This window comes from Pteropus alecto, unplaced genomic scaffold, assembly GCF_000325575.1.
Source record: "Pteropus alecto unplaced genomic scaffold, ASM32557v1 scaffold13, whole genome shotgun sequence".
Classification (NCBI taxonomy): Eukaryota; Metazoa; Chordata; class Mammalia; order Chiroptera; family Pteropodidae; genus Pteropus; species Pteropus alecto.
Genome location: NW_006434373.1, coordinates 2353599 through 2374359, shown reverse-complemented (window position 1 = coordinate 2374359; position 20761 = coordinate 2353599). Strand labels below are relative to the sequence as shown.

General features: G+C 36.4%; 1 protein-coding gene across 1 annotated transcript in view; it reads right to left on the bottom strand.

The window, feature by feature from the left end:
* Positions 1-20761, bottom strand: part of ANKRD10 (ankyrin repeat domain 10) — a 49017-nt gene that overhangs the window by 11125 nt on the left and 17131 nt on the right. The window contains exons 3-6 of the mRNA XM_015587329.1: positions 20613-20758; positions 16468-16620; positions 12499-12590; positions 2163-2398 (exon numbers count right to left, since the gene is read on the bottom strand). Of these exons, the coding sequence (XP_015442815.1) occupies positions 2163-2398; positions 12499-12590; positions 16468-16620; positions 20613-20758 (627 nt within the window). The remainder of the gene's footprint in view (positions 1-2162; positions 2399-12498; positions 12591-16467; positions 16621-20612; positions 20759-20761) is intronic.

The window sequence follows — 20761 nt, the reverse complement described above, 5'->3', positions numbered from 1 at the left end:
GAAAGAGTGGTAGCAGGTCTGGGGGTGTGATGAAGACACCCATCTATGCTTACAAATATAAACTTATACACAGACTCTGAAGTGACACATGAGACAATCTTAGGATTACCACTACACCTTGAGGACTGGAGTATTACAAAGTTTAGAGAGTAAATAATTAAAATAACCCTCAGCAGACAAATGAACACTGGAAGAAGAGCTGCGAAGGTGCATCTGGTGTCAAGTAAAGATTTCTCCTGTGATGGTGACGTGATATTATCACTTCATGTACATGTGGAACAGTGCTCAACTTTAGATTTGTATGATTACTACCTGCAAACTTAAATGGAGGCCAGGCTTCAACCACATTCTGAACTGGCATCCTCAGGCTGAGCATTAGGAATGGAAACTGCACAGTGAGTTTATGTAAAATGTGAATCTCTAACCCTGGTCAACCAAAATGAACCCTTTCTGGAGGAGGAAAATAAAATCCCTTAAAAATCTGCATGATGCTTCAAATCAAATTTGTATAGTAACAGGATTAGGAAAAAATTCAAGTTTCAGGAATCCTTGGAAAGGCTTTTCAGGACACTTAATATAATGAGATAGTGGCCAATTCAGCTGACCGTGAAATCTTCAGAAACTAGTTTTAAAAACTCTTTAGGTACATTTCTTAGTCTTATTAGAACGCTAAGTGGCAATCCTTTAAAAAACAAAACAAAACACAGATTTAAGATTTACCCTACAAACCTATATACATGGACACAGATGTATCCTTGCATGAGGGCACACAAAGCTAACACTTAATACCATTCCCAAATATTAACCGGACATTAAATAAACAAAAAAGACTATTTGTAAAAGGTGGATGCCCTTAAAGGGCTTTTAAAATACATTAGGAAAAAAACACATTCAAATATGTTACAAATAAATGGCAATGCTGAGCAATACTTCACCATTTAAAAACACCATTTTGGAAGGTTAGACAAACCCCCTATGTTGAGCTTATGATTATTATTACATCTGTCTAGGTTATTAGGCCTCTAACTTATAAAAGCTATGAATTTGGTAAAGTATTACATTTAAGTTTGGACATTCATTTCTATAAAAAGTCATATAATCAAAAGTTTTTATGGTGACCAAGATTTTTAAAGCCGTGATAATACAATTTTTATTAACATCATAGAAAAAAACCTTTTCATTTGCACATACTATCATTAAAAGTAGACAACGTACTAGAAAGAAAGTAATGTTGACCTATACTAAATTTAAGGTCAACTAAAACCTCTATCCAGTCAGGGTTTTCTCATGCTATACTTACATGGTTGATTTTTCTTTTTAAGCCAAAGGGTACAACTTTTTAATTTCAGCAAATCTTATCCAAGTGCATAATTTCAGTGATTACTTTTCACTGTCATCTCTAAACTTCTCTAAGTTCACTAAATATTTCTGCCAAGCTATTAATATGTCTTCTGACTAAGATATTTTATATGGACATGTAATTTTTCCCTCTAGATTAAAGGAGGTTTTTCAACTTAAAGAGTGACTAGCTGATTCTGATTTCCAAACTCCAAAACTAAAGATAAAAATGCGCAAGAACGCTTAAAACTTAAGTAACTTACCTTAGAGACTTAAGTCCTCAATGTCAAACTGACACCAGATCTCGTGACAAACTCACATATTACACTGTGGGGTAGAGACCAGCTGAGGCCAAATCACAGTGCAAGTGGAATAGTACAGCAAACATCTATGTTCTCGAATTTGAAACTGTTTTACCACCAGACCAACAATTGTTGTAAGCTCAGAAAAATTTATAGGAAACAAAAAAAATCAGGCACAGTGGCAGATTTTTTTTTTTAATAGTTGTATTTCGAACAGGTACAATAAACAAGAAAAATCTTTCAAATTCACGGCAGGTAAACCTGGGTGTGCAGAAAAGTTATATATACACATTAACATTTGAGCTGTCAACACTGCCCTCTTATATCCTCCCCTTTTGTTAAATGGCCAATCTTCAAAGTGGCAACACAGGAAAAACTCCACCATCACTGCACCAGAATCCTCCGGGCACAGTAACACCTTAAGTGAAGGTCTCATCTTGAAGGTGCTTTCAGCCATAAAAAAGAAAACACGTTAAAGGAGGGAAACAAGTCTGCTCTTTCCCGCCCACAATGTGGTCTCACCTTCGGTTCTAGCTTTCTTCACGCCAAAGGGTTCCGAATCTTCCAAGCATCTCTTGCGATTTGTTCCCACACTAACATGACTAGGAAATATATTCTGATGGCCACCATTTAAGGTGCCATTATTATAGAAACGATTCAGATGACAATTCTGGAGGTTCAAGAGAAACTGGGTACATTCTTGGAAACCCTGGGTTTGAGCAATGTCTGCTGCTGTCAGGCCACTGGCATTTCTCAGGCTGTACGACACAAAAACACTGAATTACATCTCATTAGCATTTTCATCTGGTCTTGCTGAACTGACTAGCTATCTGAAGGTGTTATGAAAGAGTATACAGGTTTACAGCAAGTCTTCATTAAAGAAGGAGTTACTCATCCTAGCTCTGTAACTAACTTCTTATGCACATTTGATTACTAAGCAAGATTTGGGAGATAGTAATTTAAAAATCAATATACTAAACTTTAAAAAAGGCATCTTCCTATTTAACTTCTGAAAATCATTTTTTGTTAGTCTGAAGAACCTAAATTTATGCTAACTTCAGACTTAATCTGAATTCTATAATATCTGCACTTAATTTTAATAATTCATTCCTTTAGCTTGAGTAAAATCATTAACAAACAAACATGTACTGAAATTGTCCATGGCATTCAGAACAATTGGTTTCCTAAAAACAAAGGTAACTGGCTTACTGATAAGCCAGATTTTATGCTTATGTGACACTATAAGTGGAAGTTTAGAAGGATGTCCTGACATTAAAATTTATCATCAGACTGGAGATCTGAAAAGTTGAGGGTTTTTTTGGTTTGATTTTTTGGCCTTACGTAGGAAAACTTGCAGGAATATTACATTTTGGCCTTCTAGAGTATTTGAGTGGATGTTTCCTGTAAAAACCTTCTAATACTGTCCTAGGAACTCATGCCCTAGGCCTACCACTGAAAAGAATCAACATTTCACATGGCTAGTAACACTAACAAGTCAAGATCTGATGTCTTCTACAGTAGCTGAGATTCAGATTAAAGGAGGAAGTGGTGGCAGAATATAAGTGAAAGATCTGAATAAGATGAATATAACAACCAGTTAAGCTTATAAACCTTAATTAGGAAACAACAATTTAGAGAAAAGCAACTCCATGTTGAAGTTTCCCTGGAAGAAAATACACTGCTCTGTGAAATAAATCTATAAAAAAGGCAAAACGGGTTGTTAGCTACAGGTTGATAAACTGAAATTGGAGAAGTACTAAACAAAGACACCTCCCATACCTACTCAGCAAGCTATGCTGCGGACAGAGTAAAGGTATGATCAAATACAAGCCTTATTTTGTGTCAGTGAAATGACCAATACAGAACCTTTGATACTTGTTTCCCTAGGTTAATGTGAATGGGAAAAAAGAAAGACATTTCAGAATGGAAACTATGGAAGCAGGGACAAAAGGGTTTTTCATTTTAAAGATAACAATAAGCCTGGAATTCATATTTCCAGCCATCACACTCATAAAGCTCTAATCTCAGAAATGAATAACCTACGTATTTTTGGACAATCACTAAACATGACTTCACATCTTAAAAGCATGAGATAAATGTATTATACATTTCGAAGAAAGCTCAAACTCAATTTGATCAGATATAGGAGAAACAAGACTTGAGAATCACAAAACCAATATTTCCTTAAACATATAAGGCAGCTGGATGCATGACTACTAGGGATTGAAGTTGACATTTTTCTTTTACCTTATGGCTGTGAATTCTGATAAATATTATTCTAGAATTTCTTAACATTTTTTATAAATTAAATGGAAAGGAAACACCAAAGTTTCGATAGAGCAAATTATATGTATACGAAATGATCATATTCTTAATTTTTAATATCAACATGTTGTTCAAATGTAAGATTCAAGTGAAATGTATAGCTGGATGATTTTTAAATGGTATATTTCATTTTCAGAAGATATCACAAGTGAAAATGGTCCAAAAAGGTCTACTCTGTCAAGAATGTGGAAGTTGCCACATAAAAATTAAATCTAACTCTTCTAAATCTGAAAAGATGAAGACTCAGAACATAAGTATAGACATAAGATAATAATACTGCCAATGTCTCCTTGCCCTGCCTCCCCCTCTACCAAAAGCAGGCAAACACTTGCACATCACTAAACTTACAAAGAAGTGCCCAGGTTTTGCAAGGCATTACCTTCAAAACTCAAAAGAACTATAGTCAACTCAAGCTATGTACTCCCCACGTATGGACCAAGCAAGTAAGAGCAAACAATCACAAGTCAAACCAAATTTCTACTGGTTCCTCACATAATTTTGGGGGACTAGAACTCAGAATCTAGGACATAGTATGACTGTTGAAGAATTACTCTTACTTACCTACATTCATTACTCCATTCTCTACCTCTGTGAGATGTTTAACTTCTAATTCTGTTCCGCTCACATTTAAAAATGTACAAGTGGCTGCTCAATCACAGAGTGCACATTACAGAAACTGGTCAGAAAGGAATGTTAGGGACCATCTAATCCAAGGGTAGGCACCTTTTCTGTAAAGGGCTAGAAAGTAAATCTTTTAGGCCTTACAGGCCAGCCTCAATGACAACTACTCCACTCCGTCACCGTAGCCTGAAAGCAGCCTCAGATAATATGTAAACAATTAAGCCTGGCTACTAACAAACCTTTTTTATGAGCACTGAAATTAGAATCTCATACAATTTTATGTCATGAAATATTCTTTTGATTTTTGTTCAACCATTTAAAAATGTAAAAATCATTCTTAGTTTATGGGTTGTTCAAAAACAAGCAGCAAGCTGGATCTGTTGAGTAACATTCAACCAATGGACAATATTGGTAACTAGTCCTCTACTCTTAATAATATATCTATGGGTTGCTGAAAACAATCTTTCTAATTAGTAATTTTATGCACTATTCAATACAAACAAAAAAATAATAATTTTTAAAAAGCTGACAATCTGTTAAATTGCAAAATGTTAAATACCAAGAAAAATATCTAAGGGTAAACTTTAGAAGAATGTAAAATAAAAGACCTCGAGAGAACATGAAGAATGCAATGATTCCTATTCCATTTAAGTGTTTTCTGTTAAAAGTTCTAAGTGTCTTACAACTGAATAAGGCAATGTGTTAATATGAATATACTGAAAACAGTCCTTAAGGTGTTAATTCCTTAAACCACTTTTTAATATTTAATAAGTAGAGAGGATTTTCGAATGTACTATATATAGAGGCTGAAAATCACATGGGGTTCCAAGTAAAAACCAGAATAATTATTAAATGGTACCATTCTCAAAACACTAATTTTTAACAAGAGACTGGGGTCTTTAAATTCTTTTTCCATATAAGCATGTTAAGCATGTTCCAATTTTGATTTTAATTTTGTTTTAACTAAGTTGAAACAGTAGTTCTAGTTAAAATGTACATAGATTTATAACTTTCAAAATCTATCTGGTGTTCCAAGTTTAAGTAGACATTAAACCTAAGCTACCCTCCGTTTTTTTCCTAAAATTCAATAGGCGTCTGGCACGTAAGTGTGACAGGATTTACAGGTTCTATGGTAACTTCACATTCAAATGTGGTAGTTTGTTCTGTTATAGTACTTTTTAAATAGTTAAGCCTTCACCCTTTGATCAATAGCTATTCATTTACTGTGTGTGTGATATGGCCACAGTGCACTAACTGCTGGCCTCTTCTATCGACCTCAAGTAAGGTGCTGGTAAAGACAAAAGTTACTCTGAACTAGTCATTATACACACTAGTCCAAAGGGAAATTTACAGTATCTGGAAGAAAATGTTCAAAATTACTCTCAAAAACTATATTTTGCGTGAAAACTGGAGTAGTAATCAAAGTGTGGATATTATTTTTAGACTAAATATTTTAAAAACATATGCTTTTGAATTTAGTGTCTTCAGTTTGATGCACTTGGGCAATCATAAACCATGCCTGATGTAAAATTTTCCTTTGTCCATTTCTGAAAACTCCCCATGTATGGACCAAGAGAGGTCCCATATTAGGCCATTCTAAAGCTTTAGTTTACCCTCTCTGGTCCCAATATCCACTTTAAAAATCTTTGAAAATGGGCAGAGGTTTTAAAAAATTAGACATCAGTCAACTTGGGTGTTCAAATGGGGTCTAGTTTGCTTAAGTTTTAGAACTGATTTTCTTTAAAAGAAAGTTGACATGACTGGTAATATTAATTTGCTACAATTCATTATGGAAGCTATGACTGTGTTTATTTCTGTAGGTTCTAGGTCCTGTAAAAGTCAACGACATGAAAAGTCATCTTTGAACAGACCATCCATTTTCTCCCAATAGTTCCTACTATTCTTTCAAAATTGGAATATGAAAACATGGAAGGCTTTAAGTCTTTACGATGAATTATCTGTTCTGCTGAACAACTGGCAAAATAAATCAAACTGGTATTTTTTAAACTTTACTAAAGTTAAAATATAAATGCCTATGTACTTTACTTTCTGTAATAAAATTCTGAATAGATTTGTTTCTGTAGTGAAATTCTGAATATTAAAATTTATTATTCCTAAGAATGTCTCCCCAAAGAACTTCAATACTCCATTCTTCTGTCAGCCAATCCCCATCTATTTTCCACTTATAGGGTCACAGCATTCAAATATATGAAAAGCCATTCTAATAAGAACGAATTTTTTTTTAATTTGAAAAACCACGGATCAGGAAATACCTGAAATATAATTTTTAGAATCTGAGTTGTCACATCACCTTCAGGATGTTTTTTCTTTTTGTTAATGCCATGTGACAATAAAAGATAATCACAATTTTAATATAAATAATATCTCTGTTAAAATTCTGATCTCAACTTAACTATTGTTAGTTTACAAATAAAAGGTAGATATCATAAATTAGGGTAAACAAAGCATGCAAATCTAAAGAATCTATATCTGAATTCCTAGATTAGCATTAAAACCAATCACCGCAACAAATACCTCAACAGTATGCCTCGTGTGAAGAAAGGAAGCCATACTGAACATTCAATGCCACAACTGTAAGGTTTTCGGAGAAGCACCTGTGGCAGTTTCAGCAGTTTCTATATGGAATGCTCCCCCTTTCTAGGATTACTTGAAAAAATCAAGTCAATTCGAATTACGTAGCTGTAAAACATTGACATGTGTAGTTTTTACAGATTCAGAATCTTCTGTGTGATTTAAAACGGGCAATGGTTCATAAAACAGGAAACTTAAATAATAAGGGATCACATATTTGCAGGCAACATTTGGATTAAAAATACATATACATACATGAGGTGCAGAAGCACATTTATTGAGCATAAGCCATTGTCATGTGACCTCCTTGACCAAGAGCTATTGCTCTAAAACACTGCCTTAATTTTTAGCATGAAGCCAATTTAATTATGTCAATATTTCAACAAAATTTAACAGTATGGACTAAAAACCATTAACTCACGATTCTGGTTACTTTAAAATTTGGTATGCTGAACATTAGTAACTATTCCTAGATGGGAATAAGCAAATACATGGAATCATTAAAAAAAAAAAAAAAAAAAGATAAAAAAACATTACTAAATGTCCATTTGTACAAACAAAACATTAGCAAACATCTAAAATTTCTTCGGTAAAAGAAAAACGTGTATTTTTAACCCTTTGGTATCCAAACTCTTAAATAATTATGAAGGCTTTCTTAAATATATTCATTAGGTAACAATAGGAAGAAACTATTTTTTAAAGTTTCTACCTGAATAAATTTGGTGCCAAGTTTTCATTTCAAGTTCAACATCAGTGAGGACAGTTTTACATTGCGACTGAACCCCAATTATGTTTGTATACATTAAAATATAAAAGCATCATTCAAATAGTCTGATGAAATACTTAACAGGTTCCCACTAAATCTGGATTTAGAAATCACAGGTTTTATTTGAAAGCACTATTTACCAAAAAAAAAAAAAAAAAAAAAAAAAGGCAGGGTAAAACAAATTGTTAAAAAAAAAAAAAAAAAAAAAAGGCAGTGGTTAAACAAATATTAAAATCTGTACGTTATTCAAGCATGAAAAATAATCAAATTCTAAATTAAATCTATCAACAACTCTAGAATATCATCAGTCCACCATCTGCTCCTGCCCAGCAGCAGAACTTTAATAGCTATCTCAGGAAGTAATTCCTCCATCTTGCTTTAACACTCTAATAAAAGAATAAAAGAAAAGAGTCAGGAAATAGCAGGATCAGACAAGTTTGCCACAGTGACAATTAGGTAAGGGAGGCAACACTAGGAGGTAATAAGGATGACTGGAATGCACAGGTTACAAGATCAGAAACTACTAATTCAGTTATAATTCTAATAAATTTTATAGCTGGACTATTATTCTGAAGGGTAAAAAAGTGAACAAATGAAAAGAAACCACGAATTTCAAACATGAATGAATGGCTAAGAAAGTAAATCTGAGTTACATTTTGTCAAGGGCAAAGGTTGAAACAAACTTCCTGCACTAATATTAAAAATATACTCATTACATGATTTGCCCTAATGAAATTTTGCTTCGACACGACTCTATGGGTAAACGAATAAAGATGGGTCATAAAATATGGCCACCAGTTATGAACCAAACTAAACCAACTCCATTTCAACGAAAAATTCCTAAAAATTCCTAAAAGCAATCAATATATTTTTGCAACATTAAAACGTCTATTAAGATCACATTTAGACTTTTGTTATTATAGCCAAGTGTGCCTGTTTTCTAAATTAGGCAAGAAAGATTATTTTAGAGTGAGTCATTGAACTTGTTTATATAAGGCTATAGATGCTTCTCCAGCTTGCTGGTTATCATAATTAAGTTCCTCTTGGGATAAAAACAATTAAGTTAAAATATATGTAGCCCATTAGAAGATCTGGTTACCACAGAATTAATGACTTCTACAGAAATGCTCTCCTATAGAAAGCTATGAGACTTTGTTGTAATCTAAACACTGGTACCTATATGTGATTATTAAAATGGACTAGCAAATTTGTCTCAGGTGCAAGTAATTCTGGTTTCACTCTAAATCCCTTGACTTTAACTCCAAGGCATAAAAAAAGCTACCTTAATTTCTGGTTGATATGGAAACATGCTACACTTTAATCTCTCTCAAAAAAAACAAAAAACAAAAAACAAAAAACAAAGTAACCAAAATTAATTGGTGCTAAAATATCCCCAAATACTCAAAAGTAAAGATAATCCAAGGCTTGAAATCTGCACTTTACGATGTTAGTAGTAAAAATGTCTTAATTACAAGCAGATAGCAAGTCTTCAAGAGGTTTTTCCCCAAAATCACATTAAGACAATCGTACATTGGTACTAATTTGACCAAGCAAAAAAAAAAGAGGCAATTTTTCCATGTTAGTATATGCCCTTCTTCCAATCAAAAATCCTAAGTGTGAAACAAACAGCAAGTGTTTGCTACAATGAAAAACTGAATTGCCATACAAGCAAAACTGATGATGACAATTTAACTTAATGAAAGCTCTACACTTGACATATTTGAGAAAAAATGAGAATGAGAAGCAACTATAGAGGTTTAGATAATTTAAAGTATACAAACACTTAAAGTATAAAGTAAAGGTCACAAAACTGACATTTAATCCTGTGTACTTTTCTTTTTAGATGTAAACAATGGTATATAATAATGATCATCATATAAGTAGAAACAAAACTTCACATGGAAAAGAAAACTTGGCACCAAAACTTAAGATGTAAAGTAAGAAAAGAAAAAGAAACTCCATTAATATACTCACGTGTGGTGCTAGAAAATGTAATACGATGCACAGCAGTTGACATGCGTTATCTTACAGATGCAGCCTACATTGACAAGTTAGTTATATAACAAACCATTCTAGCCACAGATGTGTGGTGCACTTGCCTTCACCATTATCTACCCAATGACCAAAAAGCAGCAACTTAAGACTTTGGCCACTTTATGCAGAGGATATACAAAAGGCAAAGTAGGAATTAATAACAAAATTATTCAATACCGCCAAGTGTGATAAAATACTGGTTTGAGACAGTTTTTAATCTATTCACAGGAAAAGAAAATTCATATTATCTCCTAAGTATTATAACATGTAATATGAAGAATGAATAATCTGGCCCATTTTGAACCGGAAAAAAAATAAGTAACTTTAAATTAATTATATGCTCCTTGATCTTCTTAAAGAAAAAAGCATTTTATTTGCTAGGACTACACTTTACCATATGAGCAGCATTATCGCAAACAGTAAAATAGATCTAAGTATCATAATTTGGGGGAATTGAACTATTTGTTGGTAGTCCAAAACTGTTAAACTATAAAAATGTGCAGAACAGATATCAAAAGCAATTTACAATTTAGCTTACTGGCAAAACTGACATTTTATCTAGATGTTAAATCTAAATAACCCCATTTACAATTGCAATAAATAACGATCACTTGTGCTCTAACTCCAGGCCAAAGACATAATTTTAAGAGTCGCTTTTGGCGAGGTGGCTCAGGCTATTTCTTCTAAAAATATCTGAGAGTTCAGTCAAGGGAAATCACCATAATGCAGGGTCTCGAGGGAGTGGCTCTATACTGAGAAGGAAAAACAAACTGGCACTCGAGGCCATGCTCAGTCACACTTGGTGGAAAAGAGACACTCGAGGGTCCTGTAACCAAGGACAGAATTGTAAATAAAATGATCTCATTTTAATAAGACACCTATTAAAAGGACATAGCAATAGATATTTATTGGCTTTAGAGGATTAAGCTATCCATTAAAATGAATAAAACTAACATCTTAGTAATAAAATGTTCAGGACCAATTAAGAGTATTGTTTAGAAAAATAAGTCATTAAAAAAGATCAACTTCTAATTATTATTTCAATAAATGACAATTAAGCAATTTAATCATTTTATATGACTCTGTATTTTATAATCAGCTTATTAAAAATTTGAGTTTTTAATCTAAATACAGCTAAGAAAACTGCATATATATCTTTGCTTTAAAGCAATTCATTGAGAATCATCTCGATGTTTTTTAACACTGTATAATATACATTCAATTGTTTTTACATTACCTTAAGTCACAACTACAATGAAGTCACAAGGTTCCCTGCAATGTAACAGTTAATACAGATATTTATAATACTAAATCACTATATAAGTAAATGATCCAAGCCCAAACTACTGACTAATCCTAACAATAATATTTAATGAAATAGCTCTGATACTAAGAGCCTAATGACAGCCCCAGGTATTAGACAGGCCTTGTATTAATCTATATGGTTTTGCTGTCCAGGACCTATTTGCAATATTTATTATAATACAGAGTCAAAACAATGAAGTGGAAACCAAAGGGTTAAACTAAGTTAGTTTTGTGGGTTTTATTTCTCCCAAAGTCTAAAATTTCACATTTCCAATTAGAATAAAGTGGTCTGAAATTAATTTTTATGAAATAATCAAGATACCCAAGGTAAAACAAAAAAGCTAATATTATAGTTATTTTGGTTATTACAGCTCTATAGCTTACACTCAACATTTAAGGGTGATAACCGCATCCATTTTGTTAATGCTGTGAACTGCAGAAGAAAAATTTTCATAATATAAATCTTTAACAGAAAGTTAATACAAATGAATTTAATACCTAAAACAAATGTATAATGTCATGGCTAGCTAATGATTTACATACAAAATGACACTGTAAAATTAAAACACTTAAATATTAATATTATTCTAGCAAATCACAAATAAGCTAGTTGATATATTGGGCTAAAACAAGGACATGCTAAAATAATGCCAATAGTATCAAAAGCTCAGAGAGAGTTTGAAGTCTTTAATGTATATAGTTATATTTTATAAAGAGCTACAATAAATCATTAAAAGTCATAACAGGCTTTAAAAATTAATGTTCTCACATCTGCTAAAAGATGAGATAAAAATTTAGAAAAGCTAATTGTCTGCAAGAATTTTTTGAGCCAGAGAGGCCTGAAAAATATTCTAATCCAAGGCCCTCGTTTTAAAATTACAATTTGGCAAAGAAAAGTAAAGACTTGTCCAAGGTGATAGAACTAGTTAAGTGGCAAAGTCAACATTGCAAGCCTCCAAATTTAATTAGTTAAATGTTCTTTCCATGCTCTCTCTCATGGCAAGAATTCTGACAGCGCTATGAAATTAAAGCCCTTTCTGCTAGTGGTCAATTTAACTCATAATTTTGCTCACTACCACCACCTGATCTAAAAAGCAAAATTACATTACTAATACTAAAAACACAATTCAAGACTTTTGCTTGCTCTAAATACTGTCTCTAAACACAACGCCCTTGAAGACATTTTGGTTGGGAAAAATAAACAAAGACACTTACTCGATGTGAGCCCCATTAGCCACCAGGGCACTGATGCAGTCTAGGCTCCCAGAGCGAGCTGCCTTGTGAATGGGAGTCTCGCCCTCACAGTCCTGAAACGACAAAAAGCGACACGCACAAATATTCAGATCCAGTAAGACTTCCACATTTTAAAGTAACATAATTAACACAGACCATGCACCACGGCATTCATCTTTGAAATAAAACAATGTGGTGAACCAAATTTGAAGTAGAATATGAAGAAATGTGACATGAAGAGAAAATAAAAACAGACCAGGGAAGGGGTACATTCTCCTGAATTCTTAGGTCAAGAACAAAAAATCATGAGGCCTCTACAGTAGTGATAGCATGTACATTCCAGATGGCTAGGAGGCAGAGGAAGTCAGCAGACTCAAGGAAACGACTATGAAGACTAATGCAATCATCCAAAAAAAAAAGAGATGAATTAGCTTACACTTCTTGAATAGAGAAAAATCTGAAATACAATTTCATTCATAGGCTCTCAGGTAAGTAAGAGGTAAAGAAAGATAGAGCAATCAAGAGAAGGAAGTCATTTCTGCTAGAAAATTGATTTAAGACTTTCTGCCTGGGAAATTCCAAGTGGCTAAGCAGCAACAGTTCCTGAATCAATCGTCACTGAAGCTGAAATTGGCAGAAGACTACGACATAATTAAGGGATAAAGATATAAAGCAGGAGTGAGGTAACAGCGCAAAGTGTGTGGTACTTAGAAAACAATTCGTTCATATATTTAGTCTATATTCAAGCTTCACTAATGCATATTTACTCACATGGGGAAAAACTGAAGTGAGGACTAAAGTAAAAAGAGTGATAGATTACCTTACAGAAAAAAATATAATATTAAAGACCTGACTGCTTAATGGAGGGAAAAGTGTGTACATTTAAAAGTGCTCTAAAGTGATGTAAAGCTCTAAACAGAATAATCCTATTTGTAAAGAAAGAAACACAGAAAATCATGTGGCTATTCAGGGAACTAACTAGTGAACTCTGATTTAAAAAACAAACAAACAAAAAAACCCAACAAAAACCTATCCTCTGAGCCTCCCCCAAAATGGGGGAGAGGACAGAGGAGGTACATAGTAAGGACAAATAAAAATTACATATAATTTTCTACAGGAAAAGTAGAAGAACTGAGATTTCAATGAGGTTTTGCAAAACAAAAAACAAACCCAAAAAACAAAAAGCTATCTTTGGAATAAGAAAAAAGGTTGCTGATTTAAGCTGGGAAAGGCAGAATAAATGCTATTTGAAGAAAACTGCAGCCAAGAGAATAAGAGTAAAGAGCCATTTTAAGGTTACTCACATCTCAAGATCAGTAACATTTCAAAAATACCAAATAGTTTGTAGTATGATTCTAGAACTATTGTTGGCAAACTGAGGAATAAAAGAAAGTGGGGAGAGATTACCAGAAATCCAAAGACAGACAAATCATCTTGAATTTTAAGAAAAATCTTATTTCTAATGTAGTTATAAGAAACTAAAAAGGCAACATCAAATGCCAGCAAAATTCTAGAAGGGGTTAAAGAGATGACTTGCAAAAACAAAGAAGTGATACTCATGGGTAGTCACTATAGACTTATAAAAATAAGTCACTTGAAAACTAACTTCACTTCCTCTTTGTGTAAACTAAGAACACGGAGCTTCTAGACAGTACATCTAAGTTTCAGAAACCCCTTATGCCAACCGTAGAGATGGCAGAGAAAGTGTCTATTAAACTTGACGAGAACTTAGAATAGTTAGTAATTAACATGCCCCAAACTAGAAGATGGGGTTAAAACTAACAAAATGGTATTAAGAAATGCTATGCTAGGTTCAAAAAAATTACATGCACACAAAAAAAGAATAAGAAAAACCTGGATCTGGCTTTATAACAATTCATCTGGGAAATGAGAAAAACTGTCTATGTTGTGTTGAGGGAGCCAACAAAAGGGTCACTGGGACCTCTGGGGTCACTGGATGCCTGTCACAGCAGTCCGATCATTTCATTATCTAATAGAGCAAGACCACATCTGAGATTTGGACTGAAGCTCAGCACATGAGACCACAGCCAACTGAGATCTATTCAGGAGCAATGCCAGGATGCTTAAGAAACCAAGTAACACCCTTGTACAAGAGAGTACTTCGGGATATTGAGCCAGGTGAGCAGCTAAAATACAGGGAGGGCTGTGAGAAGAGAGTGGGATCTGTGGACTCTTGCCCTGGTAGCAGAGTTCAGAAGATATTTCCACACAGTGCTATCCAGAGCAGTTCAGGGGAAAGGGAGGAGGGCCCAGGCAGAGGGGTGGGGCGGGGCTTGGTGGTAGAGCCCAACCTTTCATCTGTGGAAAATACTGAGCTGCTAAAAACATGAAAAAGGGGCTTCGAGATTTTGAAAGGTCTGAAAAGAAGCGTTAAACAATTTCTTTAGCTGTAAAATTAGATGCTATGTAACAATTTAATGAAAATTAACATACAGAATATTCTGTACTTAAATTCCATATTAATACTAAATATTAAATACTGCCATTCATGGATTATCCCTATTTTATTGCTAAGGAGATTGAGCCAGAGACCAAGTAAATGACTTGCCCAAGGCCAGAGAGATGAAGTAGAGTATAAAATCAAGCCCCAGTGCCCTTACTACTAGAAGAAAGGGAGAAAAAGGAGAATGCAGGACCAAGAATGAGACAAATAGACAGACAACACCTATGTAATAATGGTAAACAGTTGCCGATTTATGACTCCTGAATAGGTGGATAAAAGTAACGAAGTTGCAGAGAAGTCTGTATACATAAAGGTATCCATGCGTGGACACAAGAGAAAGGAATAGCATGGTAAGCCTAAATATTGTTATCACCTCCTGAGTTCCAGTTTAGTTAATAGAAACAGGCCTAAAATCCAGGACTCTCCCTTTACCATTCTCTCTACTAAAAGCCTATTATGGAGAACAAATTACCCTTCTATCCCTCGCTTCCCTTTCCCACTGATCTCTGTGTTAAATCACTGCGAAAACGCCTTTCACCAATTACTTGCTTTGTAGGTGGAGTAGCTGAGTTACCTTTAGGAGAGGGGCTCCCAATGGTTATCATCAAGGAATGAATCTTAGGAAAGACAAAAGGAGAAAATAAAGTTCCTTTACACACAATAGGTCCTTGATGATTATTAGTAGAAAAAGCATATAAAAACAGGAAGAAGGACAAAGAGAAAAGATGAAACCCATAAAGAAGAGCTACAAAGCTCACTGCACAGGTGCCTTAGATGAATCAATCCTGGGGCAGGGTGCTAAGTCTAGTGACGATGCTCAGGTCAGATTATCTATAGTGTGTCTTAAAACCAAATGCCTGTCCATGCAAGTGAGTTCCCTAAGCGCTCTTCTTGTGGGTGAAAAGAATACTGAAAACACACCATGAAAAAAACTGGCACTCTCTTGTTCATGTTTGTATGCTTAAATACAAAATCCTTGCATTTTGTGTCCAGTAGTCACTTCCTACATGACACTTGGCTACTTATCTGCATCTAGTCATCACTCCCAACTAGTACCTGAAGCAATATTACCTCACGTTGGTGAATCTGCTAAGGCTAACTTAACCAGAGATGATTTAATAGCCATTCTTCTGCTAGCATAGATATGTTTTCACAATTGGTATAAATGAAGCTAAGGTGGCTGTGAGCAGGGTAGTCATGAAATCTGGGCTCAAGGCCAGACTCCTTTGGTTACCGGCTGTAACCTTGGGCAAATCACCCTGGGTCACTATGGATCACAGTTAAGTCACAAAACAGGTGAGAATACAGAAAGCATTGCTATATAGAAGGGCCTATTATCCACAAGTTAATTTAATAAACATAAATTCCAGTTAGCCCACAGGTAAAAATACCAAACTCTAAGGCCTCAACTTAAAACTCAACACCATGTAATTATAACTGGAAAAAGAAAACAAAACAAACCAAGTCAATCAGTGGCACTCCCTTACCAGTTTGTTAATGCTGGCTCCTGCTTGAATCAACCAGATGAGGCACTGAGGATGTCCCCCAAAAGCAGCGATGTGGGCTGGGGTCTGTGCATATCGCGTAGTGGAGACATCAAGTGTGGCTCCAGCTCTCACCAACTGTATTAAGCACTCCAACTTTGAAAAGAGCAGGAAGGGGTATTGAAACATGCATAAATATTGGTATGCTATTAAATATCACACACATTCTAAATTCTATAGTGGAGATGTGGCATTTTTTACTAATTTTTTTTTGTTTAAAGGAACAAAGTAAGTCATTCCTTCCCAATACCATACGAATTTTAAAAGGCATTTAAATGAATATTTTTCCTTATAAAAAGTTGGCACATAGGAATATAAAGTCAAAAAGAATAACACTACACAAATGTAAATATTTTATTTTCCTACAGTTAAAAAAACAAAATCAAAAGATTAGATTGCATTATTCAGACTTCTATCAAAACTAGGTTTACCCACCTTCACATACTATTCTAAAGAATAAAAATGTTCAAGTGATTGGTAAGTTAAAAAAGTTTGTGTAGCCATAGTAAACTCTTCATAGTCAAAGATTGTTTTCTGTGGTCTGCACAACTGTACCCTACACCTTTATATAATGCAGCATTAGATGAATACTTAATCGAGGCCCACCTTCCAGATTATTTTCTTAGGGAAAAGACGTCTTGAAAGGGCAGGACTTAAGACTTTTCAAATCATTTGTATAGGGGGAAAAATACAGTGCAAAAAAAGGCCTAGAGCATAGCTGAGCTCTGCACCTCTCTCTATGGCTCCTTCTACATCTAAGACAGGTGAGTCAAAACATGACTGCAGCCAGGTATCGACATCATACTAGCCTCTAGGTAAAAGAATTCAGCACAGGCAACAAACATTTATCAAGTGCCTACCATATATGCCAAGCACTGTCCAAGAAGGCACGCTGTTCTCAAAAATTTATACTGTTCCACCTGGTGGATCCTGGACCTCAGACTGCCCTGTTTTCCCCACGAAACACAGTGCTGTTAGCGAAAGAGCTCTGACTGCAAACAATCCTCCTCTTCCAGAAGGAATACCTCAAATGAAGAACAAATAGCTCTATTCCCATCTCACTCGCCGGTCTGGTCTTTTATCCTCTTTCAATTTAAGCCAGTCCTTGCAAAGGCCAGATCACTGCAATCAACATTTTTGAGAGGATCTCTCACAGCTGGAAGCATACGGATTTAAAACATGATCTCTGTCTTCAAGGAACTCGAATCTGGACTGACAGCTAATAAACATCTTTGGTGTATTTTTATAAAGTATCAATGCATTGAGTATACGACGAAAGTGCCAATACTAGTGTTAAGATGAACAGGTGTTAAATCCAACAAAAATAAAACAAGGATGAAAATCACTTGGCATGCCAAAAACAATCTTAAAATCAACTGAGAGCTCCCAGGACTTAAATCTTTACCTATTAGGCTCAATTTAGGATATTGGGTTCGGAAATCTGGAAAGATATTCCATAAAACAGCTTGTATAAGAAAGGTGTAATTAAAGATTTTAAATCATGTTTAGTCCTCCGGGAACAAATAAGCCTTGTAAAAAGTTAGGTAACTTGCGCACAACTGGCACATTTTTAGGAACACAAGCTTGAAAGCTGGTAATAGCTCATAAATACGCTTAATGCTAGTTGGCTCTTGCACAGACAAGAACAATATAGGCTTAAAAGTATATAAAAGGAGGGAAGCTGTTTGCAAGGGGCGGGGGTAGGGGTGCTGCATTGGGAACCTGTAGCCCTTAATCCTTGGCCTAATTTCTGCCTTAACAACTTTTTCTCAGACTGAACGGATGTATTCTATGGCCTCTTTTGTATCTAAAACTATACAGGCGTAACGATTGACAGCTTAAAAGTAATTGCTACTAGTTACATTTGAACTCTGAAGTTAATCTACTACTCAGGTTCTATAAAAGTAGAGACTTACAAAAATCAGTTTTATTCTTACTGTCATAAAACACACATAACATGAAACTTACCACATTAAACATTTTAAATTAGTTATGACCATTATTAATCCCTACAGACACCTGAAGGCATCCTTGGGTTGGTAAATAATTATTATAAATGACCACTTGTAGTAAGGTTTAAGCATTTTACAGAGTGTACTGGATTGTCATACAATACTGTGCCATTCTCAATCAGGGTAGAGAGGATGAGAATCAACAGGGAAGCCATTTCAAAAAAGCCGACCTAGCCTGTTACAAAGGGTCTTTCCCCAAAACACACAGGGACAAAAAATGTTGAGAACCAATGCTTTGAATTACCTAGTTTAGTGTAAAACTAAACCAGAGCAAGATGCACTCAGGAGGGAGATAATGCCTCAGATTACTGACTGCTTTGGGAACTCTACATTCAAGGCTAGTGGAAGAAGGGCACGAAAGAGGGTTCTTTTACTTTTGTTTGTTAAGAGACTGATTTCCCATGGGGGCTCATTTTCAGCGACCTGTACTATAGTGGCACACCTTTAGACTGGTGCCACGGGTTTTCAAAGCCCATGGCTGATTAACTTACTTGCTCCACCCCCAATGTCATAGCTCCCTTTCATTTCTTTCGACAAAATACACCTCTGATTTTTTCCATTTTATGAAGAGAATCACTATCTGTTTCCTAAAAGATACAACTGTATTGTGAATGCAGCACCAAGAAGAGCAAAGTAAAGCAACTTCATCAGCTGGTGATAAAAAACATTAAGATGCTCAGATCTTCTTGAAATGAAATGATTTCATGTTATCCTGCATATATTTCTGCAAAAACATTTATTCTAACCTAATCTCAACATTTCGGAGGGAAAACATTTTTAAACGCTCCTGAATTTTAGTATATAAATCTTAATCGTTAGTCACTTTTGAAATGCGTGTGAATCCCACTTCTTCCTAGATCAAATAACCTCATTTACTGCACAGATGAAGAAACTGTTATCTAATTCTTTAAAAACTTAAAGTAGCACTGTTCTTCTCAAGTTTTTTTTTTTTTTAAGTGATAAGGGAAGGGGGCTATAATGGCTCCACAAAGACAGAGTTCTACCTAATTTAACATCTTTACAATAATGTAGATCCAAGACAGTACAACCATCACTGATTTTACTAAATCTGGGCAAGCTGAGAGTCTTAGAAGCATACAGACAACATTCTACACAAAATCCCCTAAGAGCATTTTAAAAAGTGTCACTATTCATCTTACACAACGGTCTAGTGCTTTACAATTCAGTTTATGCCACCACCGAAATCATCTGAAATACATCATTCACCTAACAGTGAAGCTATCCCTGGATAATTCGTGTACACGCTCGTTCAAGCGGGACCGGGGCGTACCCCGGCGCCGCGGAGTAGGGGAGAGCGAAAGAAGGGTCCCTCGGTAGAGGCACGGAGGCAGGGGTTTCCACGGCCGCAGACGCGCAGATACCCTGCGGCCCCCACGGGTGCGGCTGTGGGCCAGCGACCCTCTGTCCTTAGGGAAGTTAACGGGGCCAACCAAGCTTCACTGAGCGCGGCTTCGCTCCCGGCGCCTGTAATCCTCCCCTGGGTGTCGGCCGTCAGAGGGAGCGCGAGGCCTCCGAGGCCCCGCAGCTACACAGGGCCCGGGCGCCGCCGCCCCGCGGCCTTCCCGCGAGGCATTGGTGGTACTCGGGCAGCCCGTGCGCCACCCTGAGGGCCTCGTCTCTTCACCACCACTGAAGACCGCCGGCCGCGGGAGGCCAAGGCTCTCAGCACAGGCGACCGGATGGACCCCAAACCTCCTGCCCGGCCGCAGGCGCTAATCCTCACTCGGCCAAGGGCGGCGCCTAAGGGAAGCCGGCGCCTCCGGGAGGCCACCCCCGTTTGAAACTTGCGCCGCTGCACATGCGCCCCAGGCCCTTTGGGGCGCCGCCGGGCCCGCTTCCGCCCCGCGTTCCCGTGACACTCCAGGCCCACCTCGGGGCCCCGACCGCCCCCATCGCTGCCCTTGTGCCCCAAAGCCTCTGGGCACTGTCGCTAACGACCTGGCATCCGCCCCGTGCTTCCGGCAAGCTCCGCGCCCCCTACTCCTCATCCCCCATCTTCCCCGACCCCCCAAAGGAAAGCCGTGGAAAATGGCGCCTTAAAGTGCCCGTGCCCACCTTGCCGAAGTGCGCGGCCCAGTGCACGGGCGTCCAGCCATAGAAGGAGTCCTCGGCGGCCAGGTGGGCGCGCGGCGTCTGCTGCAGCAGCGAGCATAGCGCAGCCAGGTCCCCGTCGCGGCAGGCGCGGTGCAGCGGGAAGCGGAGTG